Here is a 22,996-nt window from a genome sequence, read left to right as displayed (position 1 = left end):
GGTTCCTTCAGCAGGACCTTTATGTGGCAATGCTGATGGCAAAACTGCCAAGTCTCTCTTGCTTATTTGTGTGTTGCAGTCTTCTACTTAAAAGCCTTTCATGTGGCTTTCCAGAGCAAAATTTCTAGAGAGTTTGGGGTCAGAGTTGTTTCCGAAGAAGAGGCGGTGGGATCCAGACTGCGTGTCAGCACGGTCTGTCATGGTAGTATCCATTTCAACTCCACTGACTTCTCCTTCCTCTTCCGCGGCTGCTCTTCCTCTCTCATTGCTCTCTCTGGGGACTTCCATGCAGGACATCCCCGGATTAGGTGACGACGGTTATGGAACAAAGACTCTGAGTAAGTTTCCAGGAATGGTCACTGTAACTTTTCTTTTCTTTTCCTTTCCTTTTGAGTTTGGCTTTTGTTCCTTTTCTCGAGGGCCTTTCACTCCGAGCATGCACAAGATACCAGTTTTATTTGTTACCTAGCTGCGAATGCTCCTACAAAATAATTTTCAATTGTTTTGTTCTGCATGTCAGCATTTACAAGCAAAGTGTGCCAGGCACTCTAACTTCTGCTGCAGTTAACACTTTCCCTTTCTGACACATGACACAGCCAGCATGGCCCCGATGCTTCTGTAGCATCCCTTGCTCTGCTGCCTAACTCCTCCCGGCGAGCAAGAAACCATGTTGAAAGAAAGGGCGAGCTAAATGTTCTAGAATCGCAAAGTAGAAGTATGTCTTATGTGCTTTCCTTTGCCTTTTCACATGAAAATACTGAATGACCTTGCCAAATTCTATAAAGCTGTGTTTGCTATTAATACAGGAGCTATTTAATAATCAAAAGAAACATGCATTCTCAAAAATAATCTATTTGGTCTCCCATGAATAATTGTTATTAACTGTGATTGACTTTCTCTGACTTGCGGTGATCCTGCTTGAAACGTTTGTATAATAAAATTTTGGATATTTATTAATATATTTTTCTATAGCATCTAGTTAGCTGTATTCTGTAATTAAGTCTTCACTTTGTAGTGCAGAATGAAAAATAAGGCACATTAGTCCTTTCTTCTTCTAGTCATTCATGTCTTTGGTCTGTGTCTCACTGCACTGGCTCAGCAATTTAAGTGAACGATCCTGTAATTTTTCTTTCTTTGATACTAACCTCATTATGTAGGTACCAGTGAAATAAGAACAGAATTTTGTGTCTTTTGCAATTGTATCATGTTGTTCAACTTTGTTTTGTTTTAACAGATGTGGACGATATTTTTAGAAGCTGTTCACTTTATAGAGCAGAGTGTTGAACTCAACTTAGTTTTTGAAGTTTATATAACTTTGTATAATGACACCTTTCATAGTTCAAGCCACTGATTTTGAGTGGCTTTTTAAAAAAAAAAAACTGTGTATGAAGAGAAAACAGAATCTGATCAAGAGTACTGATCTCCTTAAAGATGAAAACTTTATCTTTGGGTCACTATATAAAGTATGAGAAATCTGGCTTGAACTAGGGACTGCCCTCAAAGGCCAGTTGCAACATTATTGGCATAGCATGAGTTGCCATCAGACACAATTTGTAAAGAGGCTTTTCTGTGGTTTTTAATAATGAACATCAGTATAAAGAATTTGCTATTATAATGGCAAAACTGGAGTGGTACCCTTTTAAATTCAGAACATCCATATTTACTTCCTTTTTAAAAAATGAAGAGATAGGGGCTGGTGAGATGGCTCAGTGGTCTAAAGCACCTACTTAGAACAAGCTTAGCAAAGCACAGGGACCGCGGTTCGATCCCCCAGCACCACATGCCAGCCAGTCCCGCCCCCTGGTGGGCTGAGCTGGCCACCCACACACACAAATAAATAAATAAAATTTTTTTTTAAAATGAAGAGATAAATTAATAAAAGAAAAACAAAAATCCTGTCATCCCTAACTCAAGATGCTTAAGATGACAATGTACATGACAGTACCCTGTCATTGGCTATGTGCCTTGACTGTGTTTTCCGTGACAAAGGCAGGTTCGCCCAGATGAATCTGCATTGCTTGCTAGGGCCCCTCTGCATCTGGAAAACATGTGGCCCAATTTTTAGTGTAGCTCCATTCACAAACCAACACAAAGAGCAATGATTTGTGTGAATTTAACTCATGCTTTGGTTTTTAATCACTTTGTGCTCTGAAACTACTCACTTAGCCGGCAAGAATGTCTGATGTCAAAGTACTTCATACTGTTAGAAAATGGTGCTGTGTTCTCTTAGCGAAACAGACAACAGTTAGCATTTTTAAAAACTAAAGTTATTGACAGTAAGATTCAGAAATCAAACAGTCACACAATTGTTTGATTGAAAATAAATAAACTGAGGAGCTGATAATCTATAAATTAACAAATAGTAAAGAAAAATAAAATGACTTTGGAAACTAATGCTGCAATCCTAGCATACAGCAAATACATCTATCATTGTTCTATTAGGCTGAGTTGTGTTTATGTGCCAAAAACAATTGAATGTTACCTAGAGGTAAATCATTCAGAATAAATTAACAACCTCTTACTTCCCAGAACTTGTGTTAGGTATCATATCCTTTGCCTGCTCCATGCCCCTTAGGATCCAATTGCTATCCAAGTCAAGATCTTAATAGAAAAAACACGATTCCTGAAACATTTCTTCCTCCAAGATTTTCTGCTCATTCACTGAAGCAGGAAAGATCTTTAAAAAAAAAAATCCCTTTGCATTCTCAGAATTAGTTTTACAAAGAATTTAAACAGAAATAAAACTAAAAGGATTCCAGGGATCAATCAGTATTCTTACAAATTATCGATGGTAAAATGGTAAAGTAAAAAAGCCTAAAGAAAACAGTCCCTACCGACTAGAATCTCCTCAACTTGTAGTTAATGAATGCACTGGCATTTTTTAAGACAAGTCTGAAAAATCAGAGCTATAAGAATGGGTCATAGAATTTAAGAAAAAAAAATTCTGGATTGATTTTTTAATTAAATACACTACTTTCATTATTTGCTAAGAGGGGAAAAAACCAACTAAGCAGGTTCCTGCAAAAATGAGGATAAAGTTTTCATCTTCTCTATCTTCTCCGAATTTTCTTACTGCGATCTTTTCTGCTGCCTCTCACTGGCCTTCCGCTCCCATTTCTGGTGGCCTTGCATGAGTGAATTCCTTTGCGTTTGGGCTGCTCTCCAGTGCTTTGTATCTCTTTAATTTGCTGTGCTGTTGTTGCAGAACACGTTTCTTCTAATGCCAGCGATAGCGAAAGTAGCTCCCGTAAGTTATTGCTTTGGTTTGCTGTTCTTTTCTTTGCAGTTGCCCCATTGCCTGTGGTGGTCATTCCAGATTTTTGTTGTTGTTTTTCAATTGCTGCCTCTTATCATTATTACCCAAAGCAAATGGCTTGAAATGAGATCAGCATTTGATGTGGAAGCATGCAAAAGTCGTTGGGGCCCTCCGTAGACCCTTAATGTAACTTGTTCAAGCATTAGCAGGCTAAGTAATGGCAATTCCAACCTCAGCTGGTTGTGACCCCGTGATTGAATTCTCCTAAGAAAGAGCAGAAGTTCAGCACGGTAGATTTTGACATTCCACCCTATGCAACTTAAACTCCCTGCAGGAGGGTAGAAATTTCAACACGATTTTCTTTTCCTTCGCATTTTGCCTTTCCTTTCCGTTTTACAAGAAAACGATTCCCATTTACAAGAAAAAGCAATATAAACAATATTTTAAGGTAGATAGAAATCTATGTATCTAATTTTATTTGGGGGAGAGGTAAGAGACTGATCTAAAAAGTTTCAACCTCTATTGTTGAAGGAACTGTTCCTTTCCCCATAACTCTGTCTTTAAAAAAGTTAACTAAATTTGTTGGGTCAGAAGAGTTAACTGAAAAGGTAGGTAACTATTTAAAAATTCATTCTTGGGTTTCTTTGGTTACCTCAAGCCATTTGCTTATTGTATGGAAATATTCACCAAACACCAAGCACATCCTTTTGATCAGTTCTTGTGGTTTCTTACCACCCCCTTATTGGTTTTGGTGACTAATACTGGTATCTATTATCATTCGGTTCAGTATGAGTTCTTTAACATTAATTTGTACTACTTAGTAAAATGGGTTATGCAACAAGGAATTGCCAAATCAAGTAAAAACCCGGAAGTCCAGTATATGATCAGCAGCTCCCAAGACATAAATTAGTATCATCTTTTGCCTGAATGAATATTGGACTAGTTGAAAAGTAAAATTATACCAAAAAGGGGTATTTTTTCCCATTATAGCATAATACTTTTCAAATCTATGCTTTTTGAGGTGGAGTGCCAAATTGTGCTCTTGGAGTACAGTCAGAGTAATTCGGATTTTGAAAAAGTTTTGGGGAGTCAGATTAGTAGCAGTGAAGGAAAAAAAGCACAAGGAAAGAAAGACAGTAGCTAGACATAGGGGCCAAGAGAAGGATAAGATAGACCACAGAATTAAATATCAAACGGTAATGAGTCACCCAGCTTTATAATCAATAGAAATCTCACACTGAAGGAATTTCATCAAGTCTTATTGGTGGCAGGATTATTCTCAGCACAGATTCTTAACATCCTTACATTCTTCCTGCTCTTAAAAATGTTACTGACCCAACTTCAGGGGAAAAAATGAACATGTCCCTCTCTTCATGTGACTATAAACCAAGAAACCAGGCCAAGAATAAGTGACCAAAGCTTGACTCCTGAGCTATTTTCTGTATAGTAAGAGGAAAAATATAACTTATTTGTTGGGTTTTATGTAGACCCATGACATTAATTTCTAGTAGAGTTTAGACATCTGCTACAAGGTCTATGCCCTATAGAATTATTTTCCCAAGCCCAACTCTATTGAATAGTGACTAAAGTGCAATTAAATTACAATAAATATTATCCAGTTATACAAAATACCACCCCAAAATTGGATGAATGATTGGCAAATACCAGATTTTTATTTGTCAATGAGGTAGTAAAGTGCACCTTGTATTTTGGACCATTCTGTATTATAGCTTGCAGTTACCCTTGTACCCAGGGGTGATAATTCTTAAGCTGGTTTAAAGTGCAGGTCAGGCTAATGTTGACAGCTAAACTCCTAGTAATTCTTTACTCCTAGTAATGCTCTTTGCATATTATATTTAAAACCCATAGGGGCTGGTGAGATGGCTCAGTGGTCTAAAGCACCTACTTAGAACAAGCTTAGCAAAGCACAGGGACCACGGTTCAATCCCCCAGCACCACATGCCAGCAAGCCCTGCCCCCTGGTGGGCTGAGCTGGCCACACACACACACACACACACACACACACAAATAAACAAATAAATAAATTTTTTTTAAAAAATAAATAAATAAAATAAAACCCATTGATGTCTATTTAGTAGAAATTTCAAAATAAGGATCTTGAGGAAATGACTTGAACGAAAAGGACATTAAGAACCAAGACTTCTCCCTATCTCCTTTTCCTTAGCACCCTTGTCAAGTGTTACCATTTCTTTATAAACCAGTTTTTCATTACATCTACTCATTTCTTTTCTACCATAAATCTACTAGCAGCCTATTTTCCACAGGAGAAAGTTGAACTTCCTAGAGGCTCTCTCACCAAGAAGTGGTACCATTATAATTCCAAGCAAACCTTTTCAGTCTGGATTTCATATACTCTTCCCTCTCTCTATCCTATTTGTAGTCCAAACAGTTTGCTGTTGCATCTAATATATTTTAACCATTCCATACTTCCTACCAAGTTAATAGTTGAGTTTTATATACTGTTAACTATACTAAGGTTGAGTGTAAGAGCTTCTTTAAGTCATTTAATCCTCTGAACAGCCTATGAAGTTCTTGAAAAAGTTACCCAAAAATCTCAGTTCTCCCTCATGTAAATCCAGTAACCTGAATTAGAACTGAGACAAAAAATAAATTTTGCTTCTGATCAACCAGTAATAGCTGTGTGAAGAACTGTGCTGGAAAGCATTCCCAGGGCTTGTCGAGCCTCAGCAGCAATGGGGTGGTGGTCATGTGGACCAACACGTGCCCCTAGACTCTTGTCACCCTTGAATCTCAGGAACTCCAGACCTTCTTGTAGTGCCAACGCTACATGGCTCTCGCTTATTCTTAATGTCCATTGAACAGAGGCAGGCAGGCAGGCAGGCAGCAGGCAAAAACGAAACATGGAACATTCGCACTGCCGCTGCGCTTCGGTCCCCTCCTCTTTGTTTCCAAGAATTCCTAGAAAGCAGACTCTCTTCTCAGCCTGCAGGCCTGCTAGGGCCTTACTCCAGATGTGTCTCCCCGTGGCTTTGCTTCCAGTTTGCACACAAAACATTTCATGGAGACTGCAGCAGGCCCTCTGCCAAGTCTCCGGCAGCTGCAAGCTTCCACGCACAGCTTTGCCGCTCGTCCACTGCCAGCCATGCGGTTGCCAAAGCGAGACCGAAGACTAGTTTGTACCTTTTGCCAGCTGTTATTTCTAAGGCTAACCTCTTCTGAGAAAAAAATATAGCAAAACTACTAGGGTTGACTGTTTGATGGAGATAACGCAGAAGCGTTCAAAAGAGCTGGTATTTACACATGGCACTGTGGTCGCTCGGTGACCCTCACCTGGCTTTCCCTTATGCCCCACACAGGCCCTAATGTACCCCTCACAGAAGTTTGCATCGCTCCCCCTTCTGAGATCTGTTCAACAGAATTAAAAAAGAGGTCATTTTGGGGGCTGAGGAGATGGCTCAGTGGAATAAGCGCTTCCCTGGCCAGTATAAGGGCCTGAGTTCAATCCCCGGTTCTGCAAAAAAAAATTTTAAAAGGAGGTCATTTTGAATGGTGATTCTACCATACACTAGCTGAGGAAACAGGGCTCATGAAACTTTCTGAACCTCAATTTCTCCCCTATAAAATCAGGTCCACCAGCATTCCTACTCTCTAGGAATGTCTGTGAAAACTAGGAACCAGAGACTGAAAAGTCCCACCGGGCCACAGTGACAACATGAATTTTCTTTCTTTCACTGTGGTAAGCTTTTCCCCCTCCCTTCCTGATTTCCTGTCAGCTACTCGAAGGGCTTTTCATCTTGAACCTGAAAGTGCAAATCAGCTTCAGGTGCTGAATTCACAGCTAGTAGGCAATGCAGACCTTCCTGCGTGGCACGCAACACCCAGGTCTCACAGCGCCTTGAGGCCTGGAACAGACTATGTTTTACACTGGTTTTCAGAATCACAAGTTATACATATTGACATCAAATGTCTTTCCTTGAGCTTTTCCTTTTGAATGTCCCCTGACAGTGATTTACAAGGCTCCTGGAAAGCAGTCCATATGGAACCATAATGTATTTATTTATTAGAAAAACCCCTATTTCCTCAAGTGAAATGACCATGTTGACAGAAACACAAAGCAGAACCTATCTTTGCCTCACTATTCATCCTGTCTTATGACTGAACTCAGAATGCAATGGTGTTGAACTCTTTCTTTACATCCAGTACTCAGTCAGGCACTGCAGACACCGAGATGGATAAAACTCAGTCTTTGCCTTTATAGATTTCCAGAAAGTAGGCAGACTCAACATCTCATGACACTTCAAGCTCTTGCTAGCCTGTGATCAGGGTCTTCCCCTCATATATTAACTGTTACTTGAAGAGCTCGCTGTGAAGCTGCAGTCAGTCCACCATGGCAATTCCAGTCTACTACGCTCCTAACCCCAAAACTGTACTTCCCCCAATCACCTTCACACTCACCTTCCGAGTGCTTAAGCCCGCTGTCTATGTCAGGTGTTAGCAATGAATTCCTTTCTGTGGCCCGAGCTGTGAAATTGTAGTAGTATACTCAAAAAGAAACATCCTCTTCCTAAACTTAAGAAAAAAATGTAAACTTGACACTCTGGAATAACCCTGAATAGGTAGGTGCCAGTTAAGAGCCCTGAGTCCACTCTCTGTCCCTGGAGCATAGTGTGCATCCTAGCACTGCCATTCTGAAAGCAGCCCTTGTGGAAACAGAAGCTGTCACCTAAACCTGTAGCGACTTCTCAGGCTTATAGAACACCCCACGTCTCACACGTAGAGAAGAGCCCACTCACCCTATGCCAGCCTCCAACCTGCCAAGAAAGACAGCTGTACTCTACAGCTGCAGCCCTATTTGCTTTCCCTTCCTCAAATCAGTTGCTAGGAGCACAACTGTATATCGCTTTCTTCTGTTCCATTCACTCGCTTTCCCCTGGGGCGGGGGCTGCAAAGGGAACCTGGCCCCGGAGGACTGTGTGAAAGGGTCTCGGGGTACTGAGCCTTTAGCCGCTGCACGGTTTGCCGTCATCGGGTGGTGTGTTTCTTTCTGCACTGACTACTGGCCAAGTCCCTTGGGAAGGTGCCATTTCAACCAGTGGATTTCTGTATCAAATAAACTTGATACAATTCTCATTCTGATAGATTATTATATTATAAAAATTCAGTTTTTGGTCATCCCAAATTCTGATAATGGAAAGGTTAGGTGCCAAAAGCATTGCGGCCCATCACGCTTTGGCTCCAGCACAGTCGGCCCCTTAGGTCCCAGTTCCCCTCCTCTGTCTCCTGCAGGAGATGTGGAGTGGCACATTTCTAACCATCCTCACCTGTTTCCCACCATAGCTTAGGACTAGCTCTACTGCAGATAGGAGAGCTCGGCTTTCAGTATCTGAGCTCCACTGAGCTAATCCAGCATCAGTCAGCTGGATGAAACAGATGATTGCAAAAATAATTTCCAAAGACTAATTCACTTTCCGCAGTCACTTAGTGACTTCAGGGCCATACTGAGTCAGAAGGTTTGCAGCAAACCGCCTGGGGGCGGGCACTGCACCACATGCTCTTCCTTATTCTCCTGCTTAGGTTCAAGGCTTGAGTTAACGGTCATTAGAACCAATGACGTGGGCCACTCCTTTTTTTAATGCTGGAAATGGAGCTTAGGGCTTCACACATGCTAAGCACTCTTTACCACTGAGCTGCACCCCCATCTGCTCTCAAGTTTTAATCTTCTCTAATTGCCCCACAACACTTTCCTGATGACTTAATGTTATTAGAGTGAAGCCCTTATTATCCCTTGTTAAAGTCCTATAACATACCCCCATTGGCTTTCGAACAATGTACTTTATAGGTAAATAAAATAGATAAATGCAAGAACAGACATTCTGATTAGGTAGCAAAGCACTCTTTGAAGGGCCGTGTTCTTGGACTACAGGGCTTTGCTTGAGAGGCAGCACTACTCGGTGTAGAAACCGGCACTCCACCTCCAACGTCAGGCAGGACATGGGCTCAGAGGGGCCCCGCCGCAGCCAATGAGCAGCCAGCTACCGCTCAGTCATGACTCCTGCTATGGAGATAACCTGACGCTGAATAGTTACAAGGTTGAAGGAATTTTTGAATGGCTCAAAGAAAAAGCAAAAAGATTGAACTCTGAACTGTTTCCTATATTTCAGAGCAGGGACTGTAGCTTTAGGGGATCAATCACTGGTTGTTAGTTGACTGTAATTTTCCTTTCTTCTCTTTTCAGGGGGGCAAGAAGACCTCATTCTTTCCTACGAGCCTGTCACAAGACAGGAAAGTAAGTTTCTCAGGCTGCCTGGTTCCTGATTGCAGGGCCGTCACAGGTGACAGTGTTGAAGAAGGGAAGGAGTGAAGGACTCAACGAAGTAAACTCGACTCAATGTTCAGTGGGCCCCAGACTGTGCTCTGCTGGCTCTCTCTCTGGCCCGGTCACCGTACAAACAGCTTCCCTCTGAGCATGTAGAGGGTGCTCAGATGAGGGCATATCTGAGCCATCTGAGCTGCAGCCAGAGGCCTGTGGGCACACCCTGCGGGGCTGCAGTCAGCTAAGTGCTGAGGAAGCCTTTTGCCCTAAGATCCCGGCCACCTGCAGGCTGACCCGGAGCCTGGCTGCCTTGCCCCCCAAGGCATTTGTGCATAGGCTCATGGCTGTTGACAGGGGCTATTCCTGAGAAAATTCAAGCGTCTCTCGTGGACTTGTACCAAATGGGCTTTAGAGTTCTTTCTATCATCAGACACAAAGGAATTAGGGAAACCCTGACAGAGTGTAGAGAGTATTTTGAGTTGAGGAAAGGAAATTATAAAAACATAAGGCGTCCTTGCTACTAACAATTACTTTTAACCAGTGGCCAAACAGCTCTCTTTTCCCCTCCTAGTTGACTACATTCAGTTGTTCTGACAGTGTGTAGAGATGCACAGCCAGAGAACAAGCAAATCTCCTCCGAAGGCCTCTTCTTTGACAGATGCTGAAATTGCTGTTCCTTATTAGTAAATTCCAGAGAGGAAGAGTAACTTCCTCAGGGTTAAGCCTCTCATTCCCTATGCAAGGCTAAATGGGTGAGTCACCCAGAGATGTGACCTTGGTGGTTCTGTTCGACAACTGCACCTTAAGAACTGCCCTTGCTGTCATTTCTGGTTCTTTCTCCTTACCTGCATTTTCCTTTCCCTGTCTGCAGTAACCTACACCCGGCCAGTCATTATCCTGGGCCCCATGAAGGATCGAATCAATGATGATTTGATATCTGAATTTCCTGATAAATTTGGCTCGTGTGTGCCTCGTAAGTATCACTTTTTTAGGGAAAATTCTTGTCTTTTATGAGTCGGTGTACTTCTGTCTCTCCAGCAGTCCCTCAGGTGACTCAGGCAGAATCAGTTACTTCCTGTCTGAGCATCTTACCTAATTTCTGTGTCTGACACTTTCCTTCTGCGCTGCCATGTGCTGTTTTCTGCAGGGTAAGTATAATGTTCTCTCTAAACGAGCTGCTGTCCGCAAGAAGGCAGGGAGGATCACTGCAAACCCCGCAGCGTTCAAAGCAGTGTGGATTGATGATCGCCATCATACAGTCTTAAGGATTTATTAAAACAACATTATAGCCTAGTTTTCCATAGAATCAGGGCAGTCAGAAACAAAACTGTACATTAAAGCCACCTCAAGCTGACACAGGACAGTTTATCAATCCCAAAACAAAATAGCCTTTCCTGTGTGTTTTCCTGTTGCAGATCTTAGGAAGAGAAGGACAAGAAGGTCAAAGTCTGCACTGCAGCCCTCTGGGCCACTGCGGACTTCAGTCTGCTTTATTATCATGGACAGTTCCAGGGCTCCAGGGCCCACTGGGTGCAGGGCCCCAGATGCTGCCTGCCTCATCTCCCCGGTCCCTGACTGTCGTGCCACTCTACCCACCCCGTCCATGGAGCCCTTCTGTGCACGTACAAGGGCCCATGAGGAAATCCCAAGCAATTAAATAGTGGGTGGCTCAAATTTGAGCCTGACCAATGCTTCTCTCACTACGTGTGTAAGCTTTAGGCTCTCAAATGTCTCTAGCATTTCAGTGTTACACATTTCACCTCGAATACTAAAGAACAACAGGAATTCTGTGTGTGTGACGCGTGGACAGAGGAGGACAAAGGTGATTGGCAAACCCTGGGGACGAGTCCCACTCGTCCTCGGCCTGGAGGGCTCAGGGCAGGCAGGGCCGTGCACAGCTTCCGGGTGCATCCTCCAGTTCAGAAAGGGGCGAGACACCTCGTGCATCCTCCCACCCCCCTTCTGCGCTGCACATTCTGGCTTTCTCCTCTGTTATTTCTTCTATTTCACTATTTTATGAATATGATTTCAAGTTCTATACATGTCTATTGTACAGAACTTGAAAAAAGCTAAAAAGGAAAATAAAAAAATAAAAGGGACTCAGAATCCCATACAATGTCTGAAAATAACATCACAGATACAATAGTTTCCATCTCTTCTTTCTAATGCATGCATTTTCCGTGATCAAACTTTTAACTATTTTAAATGATTGTCATAATTAATCATTCTTCATTTATACACATTTTGGATTTTCTTTATCTTTATTGTGAATTATAATAAGATATCATTATGTGTTATTACTTGTAAGTTAACATAATGAATATATTTAAGGATAGAACACCATCTGAAATTTTGATCTTTTTTGTTTGTTTTGGTGGTACTGGGAATTGAGTCCAGAGCCTTGCCTATGGTGGCAAGCCACTGACCTACATCTCCAGCTCTTTTATTATTTTATTTTCAGACAGTTTGTCCCTGAATTATATAGCAGCTGGACTCAAATTTATAACCCTTCTCCCTTGGCTTCTTGAATCACTGGGATTATAAGTGTCTGCTACCATCCCTGGCTTGACCATTTTAGAAGATAGAAAACTATTTCTAGGAAATAACAGAACTCAAGGTTGAAAATATTTAAGGTGGGTAGCGAAGTCCTGGGGGTTGAGCCCAGCCCGCATTATATTTTTTGAGACAGGGCCTCTCTAAATTGTCCAGGCTGATTCTAAACTTGGCAACTCCTGCCTTGGCTTCCCAGGGTGCTGGGATTGCAGCTGCGCCCCACCACACTTAACTGGGAAATATTTCAATTTTTTGCAGTCACACAGCTAGATTGTTTTCCATTTCACTTTCTGTCAGGGCATATAAGCAAAATGGTTAAGATTACTAACTCTCAGTCCTACCTAAACTGTGATTTTTTTTTAATATGAGTATTTTTAAAGCTCTGAATATATTTATAACTGCACGCCCATTTTTTTCCTCCTGCTATGGGACCCATTTTCTTCTTTGTGTTAGATTCCTCCTGTATGGTGGATATCACGGTGTGGTGCTATTAAGAGTTTGGGCTTGTTATCTTCCTTTATAGAACAATTTCATTATGACAAGCAGCAATTTACAGGCAGATCAGCTTGTTCCAGATGCAGTTTGGTTTTAGATGTCATAACGTTGAATCAAGAGTATCATTCCGAACGTGTGTGTGGTTTGGCTTGGTTTGGTTGTCCTGAGACCCGGTCTTGCCGTGCATTTTGGGCTGGCCTGGCGCCCCCAGGGGTCCAAGCGCAGGGACACAGGCGTGTGCCTGCACTCCCCATCCAACAGCTTTCCACAGTGGGTTTTCTGGGGGCTTAGCCAGGTGCCCACTCCTGGCCACACCTCATGGTCTCTTGGCACTGTAGGAGCTCCAGACTCGCCACGTGAAAGTGGCTCCTGGGCAGAGGCAGGACGAGTGGAGTGTCCCTTGTGTGCTTCTCTCAGAGCGACAGCTCTACCCCTTTCTGCTGTCTAATCCTGAAAATAGTTGTTCCGTACATTTTGTCCAGCTTTACACTTGTTTATAGTAGGCAGGTGATATTGTTGCCTCTTACTACACCGATACCTCTGGCTATGTGATGTCCGCCATACTCCGTAAATCTATGCCTCTGTGTTGAGGGTATGGTAGAAAGATGGGTGGCAAGAAAGCTTGTGAACATCCGCACATCTTCACATCATCATTTCTTGTTTTACCAAGATACTACGAGGCCAAAGCGTGACTATGAAGTGGATGGAAGAGACTATCACTTCGTCATTTCCCGAGAACAGATGGAGAAAGATATTCAAGAGCACAAATTTATAGAAGCTGGGCAGTACAACGACAACTTATATGGAACCAGTGTGCAGTCTGTGAGATTCGTAGCGGAAAGGGTATGTTGGCCAGGGTTCTTACCATTCCCCTCAAGAAGCGTGGTGGGTGGCAAGCTCTGATTTGTGGTCTTACTCTTTCCTGATTGCAGCTGTAAATGTGGATTGTTTCTTTCAAGATACCTAAGCAGAGAGCCCTTTTGTTTATTTATTTTTTTTCATTTATGTATTTGGTCCAGGGTCTCACTGTGCAGCTCACACTCATACTGATCCTCCTGTTTTCAGCATCCCCAGTGCTGGGATTACAGGCGTGTGCCACCACACCCTAACTCAGCGCTGGCTCAGTGTGCCCCAGGGTGGGGCTGGGACTGAGACAGGGGATCGAACCCTGGTCCCTGCGCTTGCCAAAGCAGGTACTTAGTCCACTGAGCTATCTCGCCAGCCCCAGAGAGCCATTTTAGAGCAGCATCATTAATCTTTACTCTCATCTCGCTAACGTATTCAGACCGACTGACAAAAGGAAGGAGAAGGGGCACTTTAAAGCTAAAGACAGTTACCTGTGTGAGGTTTCGGGGCGTTCGCCATGTCCTCGGCTCACTATCTGAGAGCAGAGTGAATGCAGCTGAATGTGTTAAGGAAGTCTGGTGACTCCTGGTTGTCTAGACAGGTTGTGCTACAAGGAGTCACACGTTCTCTTTGAGAACTTCACTACACTATCCTTACCATAGCTGTGTGAATTGTCAAGCACCCCATACAGGGACATCTGGCTCTGCCATGGCACACATTGTCCACAGTCAATAACCGCAGCCAAAGTGGCTATAGGAGACGGCATTATGGGATCCAGCCAGAAGCAAAGCCAATGTGTACAGTAAACGAATCCTGTAAGATGCTTCACAGGAGAAAGCAGCTTTCTACAAATGCCACACCATCCTGGCAGAGGGAGACACAGATCACGTAGTAGTTAGTTGCTGTCACTGCACCTCCCTTCTTCCTGAAGGTTTCAGAGAGTGGGCAAGTGGAAGCCATGGGAGGCAGCACCGGAAGGACCAGGACCGCAGCTCCGCGGTCTGTCAACAGAGAGATCTTATGTCAGACTCACACACAGGGCCCGTGTCAGAGGAGAGACTGTCTACTGGGCGTTTGGGGTTTTTTAATCACTCTTTTTCCCCTTTGATATACTGACAAATGATTTAAAAATTTAGTTTGCCAAGAGGAGATGGTTGAAGAGAAGAGCCCAAGACTCTTCTTCCTCTAAAAGAACCAAAGTAATTGGTGGAGAGATACATTTTGATGGGAGGGGTGAAAGGGGTCTCTTAGAAATCAGCAAGAGAGAGACTGGAACATTGGGAGATTCAGAGACTTCAGACAGCAGCATAGAAAGAAAAGCGAAACCTGAAAACTGCAACCCAGACTCTTCTCCTGAGGCAATGTAGGTATGAAAAAGAGTTACAGCGAACTACCAGGGCTGATATCAGCAATCCCAGCCAATGCAAAATGGCGCAAGCCTCACAGGATTCCAGCCTACCTAGATAAACCTGACGTCTGCACAGCCGCCTTCGTTGGGACGAGGATTTCACATAATCTTCCTGTGAACAACTGGGGCACTATGACCAGGCACCATCTTGAAGAATGAGCTTTTGTCTGACATCAGACTGCTCCAGATCAGAAACCCTGGCATTCCTGTCTGTGGGAGTCCTCAGAAACCTTGTGTGTTGATTCAGGGGGTGTCTGCCCTGTGATCCCAGCAGCCCAGCAGAGTAACTCACCCGAGTCCAGTGGACACCCCAAGATCAGGTGACAGGTTGCCCTCATAAAACCAAGAGATCAGGAGCCTCCCCTCTGACACGTGAGGCACAGGCAGCTCTAGGCTGTCAGCAGTCACCAAAGTTGTTCCAGCCGCCCGTCAGCCCCATACGTCACTCAGCTACCTATTACGGGCAGAGAAGGAGGAGGACACCACAGTGCTTGCACCTGCCCAGGCCACAGGAGTGTGCTGAGCCTCAGCGACTCCGCTGCCCCGGCTGTCACCTTGCCCTGGGGCATATCAGGTTGGTGGGTAGCAAGAGAATGTGCCCAGCTTCATGCAGATCCTGCTCCTGCTTTGCTCTCAGGCAGAAATTAAAGCTTAAGGAGCTGGAGGGAAGAGCCATCACAGTTACCTACACCTAGACATGCACAACTACAGTCCTACTCCCAGGAAGTTACTGTCACTGAAACAGAAGAAAGGAATGCCACGTTCCTGGTGCTGTTCCCCCCACACAGCGTCTGCTGCTTCCTTCTGCTAAAAGAGCTGGCACTGATTGTGCCTGAGGAAACCCTCAGCCCTCGGTAGATGCTCCCATGCCTGCCACTATCCTTTCCATACCTGTGTGAATTGTTAAGTGCCCTATACAGGGACATCTGGCTCTACCATGGCGCACATTGTTCACAGCCAATAACTGCAGCCAAAGAGCTACAAAGGACTATGTTATGGGGTCCAACTAGAGGCAAAGCCAACATGTTTAGTAAACAAATCCTGTAAGACACTCCTCGGGAGAAAGCAGCTTTCTACAAATGCCACCTCAGAAAAGTGGCAGAGATTCCTGAGCAATCACATAAACAAATCTCAATAAGAAGATGAAAGATCAGGGCAACTTGATGCCACCTTTTGGTTCCAGTAAGTCTTTAGAAATGAAGAAAATGTGACATATAAATGAGAAATTCAGAGAGAAAAGTATTTGGGAAAAGAACCAAACAAAAATTGGGGAAATGAAAAGCTCAAAAAGTCTAGTAAGAATATATGTTTGAAAGCCTCTACAACTAGGTAGATCAGATGGAAGAAAGAATGTCTGAACTTGAGGACAAGCCTTTGGAAATGTCCTAGGCAAAAGAATGAAGGCTATTCAAGACCTAGGGGGCTTATTAAATGTAGAAATATCTGCATTTTATGATATCAAAAAGTGAGGAGGGGAGAAAAACTCAAGTGCCTGGAATACCTATTCAACTGAATTACAGTAACAACTTCTCCAGTTGGGGAAAGATAAGGGAACCACATATATAGGAAGCTCTTAGAGCCCCAGACAGAAGCAACCAGAAAAAATTCTTCACCACAGCAATGTATATAGTACAATCCTAGAAAAAACAAGACAGAGAAAAATTCCAAACTCTACAATAAAAAATGCCAAGCCACATTCCAAAGCAACCTCGTTAGCCTAACAGCAGATTTCTCCGGTAGTCCTGGAGTAGGTAGAATGACAAATTCCAAGTTCAGAAGAAAATAAGTGCCAACCATGACTGCTACACCCAGCAAAGCTGTCCCTCAGCCATGAAAGAGGACAAAAGTCCTTCCCAGACAAGTAAGAGGGGTAGCTACTATGCTTGTACAGGGTTATATGTGCACCCATATTGATAGTGGTACAGCTTATAATAGCTAAATCTTGGAGACAGTCAAAATCCCATCAACTGATCAATGAATGAAGATACTTTTTTAACAATGAAACACTATTCTGCCATAAAGAAGGGAAAACTTGAGCCATTTCTAGCTAAATGGATACACCTTGCGATCATACTCTTAAGTAAAATAAATCAGACACACATGTTTAAATACTGCATTATTTCACTGGTATGAGAAATGGAAGGTGTAAATAAGAATTGAAATGTATCATAGATATTGGGAAATGGGAACAAAAGGTCCAAATGATAGGGGAACAAAGGAGGGTGAGGGGGAAAGGGAATAAAGAAAAGGAAGAAAAGAATAGAAGGAAACATGGAAAAAAAGTTTTGCAAATAAGCAGAGGAAGAGAGGTTGAAAGAAGGGGAGGGGAATGGGAATAAAAGGAGCAACAAAATGTATCATGTACAGGTACAAATTCCCTGTGTTGGATGTTATCATTATGTATACCTAACATGTAGCAAAAAAATTTAAAAGTTCTAAAAAAAAAAAAAAACTGGTAGAAATAATGACCACCAGACCAACCTGAAAAAAAATATGACTGAAGAACTCTGACATTCAGAAGTTCAAGATCACTAACAGTATGACAGTATAAATCACACCAAAAATGTAAACACATAAGGGAGGAAAATCAAAGCACAGGGGCTGGGAGATGGCTCAGTGGAATAAGCGCATCCCTGGCAAGCGCAAGGGCCTGAGTTCAATCCCCGGTTCCGCGAAAGAAAAAGAAAAAGCACAAAGACAGAGCTGGACATGGTGACACATTCCTATAATCCCACACTTGGGAGGCTCAGGCAATTTTGTAAAATTTTGTAAAATAAACAGTATTAGATCTAAAGGGAGAATTAGACCCCAAAACAATCATAGTGAGGATTTTACCACTCACTTTCATCAGTAGGTAGCTCATCCAGAGTCCCCCCCAAAAAAACATTCAACAGAGAAACAAAGTTAAACTACACTATAAATCAGAACGTCCTATTTACAGAACAACCCATTCAACAGCTGTAGTATAAACATTCTTTTGATCAGCACGTGGAACTTTCTCTAAAATGGACAATATATAAGTCTTCACAAATTGAGAACAATTGTAATCATGTCCCATGTCTATTCTGATTACTATGGAACAAAGCAAAACAATAACAAAAAATATTTTAGAAATTGCACAAGTACCTGGAGACAAAACAGCATCCTTTCCAATGGGAAAGTCAGGAGGGAAATTTAAAATATGAAAATGGAAACAACACATCCAAGTTCATGGGGCTTGGCAAAAGCAGTACCAAGGGCAACTTACAGCAGTAAGTGCTTACATCAAAAATACAGAAATAGACAACCTAATGATGCATCTCAGAGATTTAGAAAAGCAAGGATAAACCAATCCAATTAGTAGAGGAAGGAAAATAAAGCTCTAGAAACAGAGACTAAGACCAAACATAAACCAGGTCTTTTGAAAAGATTAAAAAAGGACAAACCTTTACCTAAGCTCACCAGAAAAAAAGAGAGGACCCAAACACATAAAATCAGAGACGAGAAAGGGACATTAGAACTCAGACCACAGAAATAAAAAAGACCATTAGGGATTATTATGAAAATGACATGCTCGCAAATAGGAAAATTCGTAAGATAGAGACAAGTTTCCAGACATGCATAGCCTATCACAATGAAGCCATGAACACATAAAAATTCTGAATCGGGCTGGTGAGATGGCTCAGTGGTCTAAGGCACCTACTTGGAGCAAGCTTAGCAAAGCACAGGGACCACGGTTCAATCCCCCAGCACCACATGCCAGCCAGCCCCGCCCCCTGCTGGGCTGAGCTGGCCACACACACACACACACACACACATAAATAAAAATTAAAAAAATTCTGAATCAATAAGTAATGACACCAAATCACAATTAAAAATCTCCGAAAAAAGAAAAGCTCAGGCCCATTTGATTTCACCGCTACATGCATCAACTTTTTAAAGAATCAATGTCGTTCCCTCTTGCAGCCATGACTAGAGTCGCGGCGGGCCATTTTAGCCCATTGAAAGGCTTTTGGGGGCTGGAAATACAGCACAGCAGCACACGCGCCTGCCTGCCAAAACAAAGCATAATCCTTCTGTAACTTTGGACCAAAGCAAAAACCATAAAAAGCATTTCAATGCACCTTCCCACATAGGCAGAAAAATTGTCTTCTCCTCTTTCCAAGGAGCTGAGACAGAAATACAGTGTTTGCGGTATGCCTATCCAAAAGGATGATGAAGTTCAGGTTGTGCAAGGACAGTATAAAGGTCAGCAGAGGATCAGGGAGATGGTTCAATGGAATAAGTGCTTCCTGGCAAGCACAAGCACCCGAATTCAATCCCAGGTTACGCCAAAAAAAAAAAAAAAAAAAAACACCTCAGTACCAAAGGTCAGCAGATCAGCAAAGTAGTCCAGGTTTACAGGAAGAAGTATATCGTCTACACTGCACGGGGGCAGCGGGAAAAGGCAAATGGCACAGCTGTCCATGTGGGCATGCACCCCAGTGAGGTAGTTATCACCAGCTAAAACTAGACAAAGGCCGCAAAAAGATCCTGGAACAGAACACCAAGCCTCGCCAAGCAGGAAAGGAAAAAGGCAAATAAAGAGAGAAATGATTGAGAAGATGCAGGAATAAAGTCCTCCCGTGTGCAATTTTTAATTAAAAACTGCTAAAATGAAAAAAAAAAAAAAAAAAGAGTCAATGTCCATCCTTCTCAAACTATTCCTGAATATAAAGGGAGAGGATCCTTCCAAATTTACTCTGTGGTCAGCATGTCTTACCATTACCAAGCCAGAGAAAGACATAACAAAATTATGAAAAATTCCTGACAAACATAGTTGAAAAATTTCTCAATAAAAATATTAATAAGCCTGGCAAATATAATGACCATCTTGTCTGAAACTGTCAGTTGACAATCAATATAGTGAGAATTTGTTTTTAAAACAAAAAAATAGAAACTAGTAAACTGAATTTAACGCTCATCAAAAAAATCATTCACTGTTTATTCCAAGCTGGTTTTATAGAAGGATATACCTCAAGATCATAAAGGATAGACTTGGTCAACCCATAGCCTACTGGCTACTGAAAAAGGGAAATCTGATGACCGTTCCTCTGAGATCAGGAATAAACAAAAGGTGTCTACTCCCTCCATGCTGTTACTCAGAGTAGTGCCTGAAGTTTTACACTCAGGAATTAGGCAAGAAAAAGAAATAAAAGCATTAAATATCAGAAAAGGACAAATTGAACTATTTCTGTTGCAGCTGATATAATGTTTTATATTAAAAAAACATAAAGATTCCACCAAAAAACTGCAGAAGCAAAGTTAACAAAGCAGGATGTAATACCAACACATGAGAATCAGTTTTTTTACGCACCTATAATGAATTTGCAGAGAATGAAATCACGAAAGTAATCCCATTTGCAATGGCTACATAAAAGAAAAAAACATAGGCACAAATTTAACAGAGTCAGTAAAAATCTCTCCTGTGAAAATTACAAAACACTGATGAAATTTAAGGACTGTAAGAACTAATCTTGTAGAAACATCTGTACTACCCAAAGCAATCTAGAGATTCAGTGCAATTCCCATCATAATACCAGTGACATTCAATTCCCATCTTAATACCAATGACATTCCTCAAAAACTGGGAAAAAAATACTTAAATGCAGATGGAAACACAAAATACTCCAAATAGCCAGAGTGGTCTTGAGAAAAAGCAGCCAAGTAGAGGCATCACACTTCTCAGTTTCCGGGCGTACTAGAGCCGTACTACTAAAATAGATGGCATTTGCTGAAAAACACACATTCTGGCCATTCTTTCAGAGTTAATCTCATACTTTTCTTTCTTCCAGGGCAAGCACTGTATACTAGACGTATCAGGAAATGCCATCAAGCGGCTACAAGTGGCCCAGCTCTACCCCATTGCCATCTTCATAAAGCCCAAGTCTCTGGAGCCTCTGATGTAAGTGGGGGGACTGGAGCCTCGTCTGGCTCATTCTTTTTTCCTCTTACACAGCATATTGTCAACAGGCCTTGGTCACAATGCTTACAAATATGAAATGGCATTGCTAATTTTTAAACATTCCATGTTTAAAAATATATTTGGAATGTTTAAAAATACATTACCAAAGTTGGAGCTGGTAGGCATAGAAGTAGTTATTAAAATATCTTCACTGATGTTTCTTGGTTCTTTTTTTTTTATTTCACAAGTTGGTTTTAGTTTTGACTCTCGTTTGCTTTGTGGGTAGCTTGGCTTGATTTTGTTTGGTTTGTTGTGTTGTATGGTTTGTGTTTTTGTGGTCAGTTTGTTGTTGTCATTGGTTTGGTTTTCCAAATGATGAGATGATTTTCTTTGAGTTATCTCTTACTTTGGATAACCATTTCACAGGTCAATCTCTTTTTTAAACAGGTAAAATTTTTATAGCGGGAGCTGATGATATTTTAATGTTTTTCCATTGGCATTTGATTTTGTCCTGTAATAGCATTTTGATAATTTTAAATTAAAATTTCATAACATGTATAGACCATGCTTACAGACTTAGGGATATGATGACAAAACATCTGTAAGTTAGACAACCAATGGCAAGCGTAGAGCTTTCAGTGATAAGATGCTACCAGTTCCCCACCAATGACTTAGGCCTACAGCTCTGCGTCTGTGCGCATTTATGAACAGGAGGAAAACTCATGACTCAGATTTTTCTTATTTTTCCTTTTCCCAAAGAGCTTCGAAAGAGCTTTCCCTTAAAAGTCAGTGCACATATGGAGCAGATATTCAAGATCTGACTGTAAAGTCATAAAGCAGCTCCCACACAGAGTGCAAGTACAGTAGGGAATGATAGCCGAATAAAGGTGGCCCAAGCAGAGACCTGCAAATTGGTTGGGCTGGGTTTGGTTCTCTGCTTGGCCGATGATCGTTACCATAACTTTGGGCAAAGCACCTGCCCTCTCTAAGGCTCAGTTCCTCACCTCTCTACCTGCCATCAATACAAACCATGTAGAGCTAACATAAAGGTTAAACCACAGAGTCATAGCTGAGCAGTCCTTCTTACAGTCTTAGGTATGGAATATGCAATAAGTAGCAGTCATTGCTACTATAAAAGATAGAAAATTATTCTATTTTTAAAGGATTGAGAGACTGGCGAGATAGCTCAGCAGTCCAAAGTGCCTGCTTAGGCAAAGCACAGGAGCTATCGTTCAATCTCTGGCACCACATGCTGCGCCAGCCCCACCCCCAGGGCAGTCTGAGCTGGACACACACAAAAAAAGTCTAAAGGATTAATGTCATCTTATTCGAAAATGCAAAGCCTCATGTTTTCCATGAGAGCTCCAGTGGCGATGCCAGCTGTCTCTACCTTAAGCTTGAGTAAATACTGCGTCCAGTTGGCCTCTCAAGGGCACTGACAGGGTTCAAGAGTGAGCCAATAGGATATGCTGGTGAGCCATGTCTGCAGAAAAACCAAAGAAGGGGAAATTATTTCAGCTCAAAGTTCGAAGCAATTATTTGCCCAAGAGATTAGCTACCTGTTCTCTTCTGGTATCTTCTGAGGATAAAAGAACAAAGCTAACTGCAGTAACGAGAAAAGCAGACTACAATAGTTAAACACATATTTGTTCTGTAGGGAAATTGCCAGTGAAATATCTTAAGAGCAAAATATATTTCTGTAAATAAAAGTCAGACACAGGTCTTTTACCAGGATGAGGAAATAAAATTGGGAGGTCACTGTTATCATCCTTAAATTTAGACATTAAATTATACTAAATTTAGATATTAAGATAAATAAATAAATTTAGATATTAAGCTATACCAAAGAACTTTTCTCAGGATTGGCATGTGAAAACATGTATTGATAAAATAGTAATTTTAAGTATTATTAGTCAAATGGGATGCATTGGATTTCTCCATATCAGGGAAACTGGAGGGCAGTGCACAAAGTGAGCTAAGCAACCACACATTCCATTTTGTCAAGTGATTAATAATCTCTAAAGAGGGCCGGCCAAATAGCTCAGCAGATTAAAACACCTGCAAGCAGGCACAGGGGCCCGGGGTTCAATCCCCCGGCCTGCCATGCCGGCCCCATCCCTGGGGCACACTGAGATGGCAATTGAGACTGGGCCTGGTGGCGCTCGCCTATAATCCCAGGTCTTGGGAGGCTATAAACAGGCGGATCACTACGAGTCCAAT

At 42.1% G+C, this 22,996-nt stretch overlaps 1 protein-coding gene across 1 annotated transcript in view; it reads left to right on the top strand.

Moving 5' to 3' along the window:
- The window catches only part of Dlg2 (discs large MAGUK scaffold protein 2), a 1,516,571-nt gene that overhangs the window by 1,484,096 nt on the left and 9,479 nt on the right, over positions 1–22,996 (top strand). Inside the window, exons 18-22 of the mRNA XM_004632548.2 lie at positions 3,206–3,247; positions 9,474–9,524; positions 10,423–10,524; positions 13,270–13,442; positions 20,667–20,776. Of these exons, the coding sequence (XP_004632605.1) occupies positions 3,206–3,247; positions 9,474–9,524; positions 10,423–10,524; positions 13,270–13,442; positions 20,667–20,776 (478 nt within the window). The remainder of the gene's footprint in view (positions 1–3,205; positions 3,248–9,473; positions 9,525–10,422; positions 10,525–13,269; positions 13,443–20,666; positions 20,777–22,996) is intronic.

Source organism: Octodon degus, unplaced genomic scaffold, assembly GCF_000260255.1.
Source record: "Octodon degus isolate 3935 unplaced genomic scaffold, OctDeg1.0 scaffold00049, whole genome shotgun sequence".
NCBI classification, from domain to species: domain Eukaryota; kingdom Metazoa; phylum Chordata; class Mammalia; order Rodentia; family Octodontidae; genus Octodon; species Octodon degus.
This window is presented reverse-complemented; position numbering and strand designations above follow the sequence as displayed.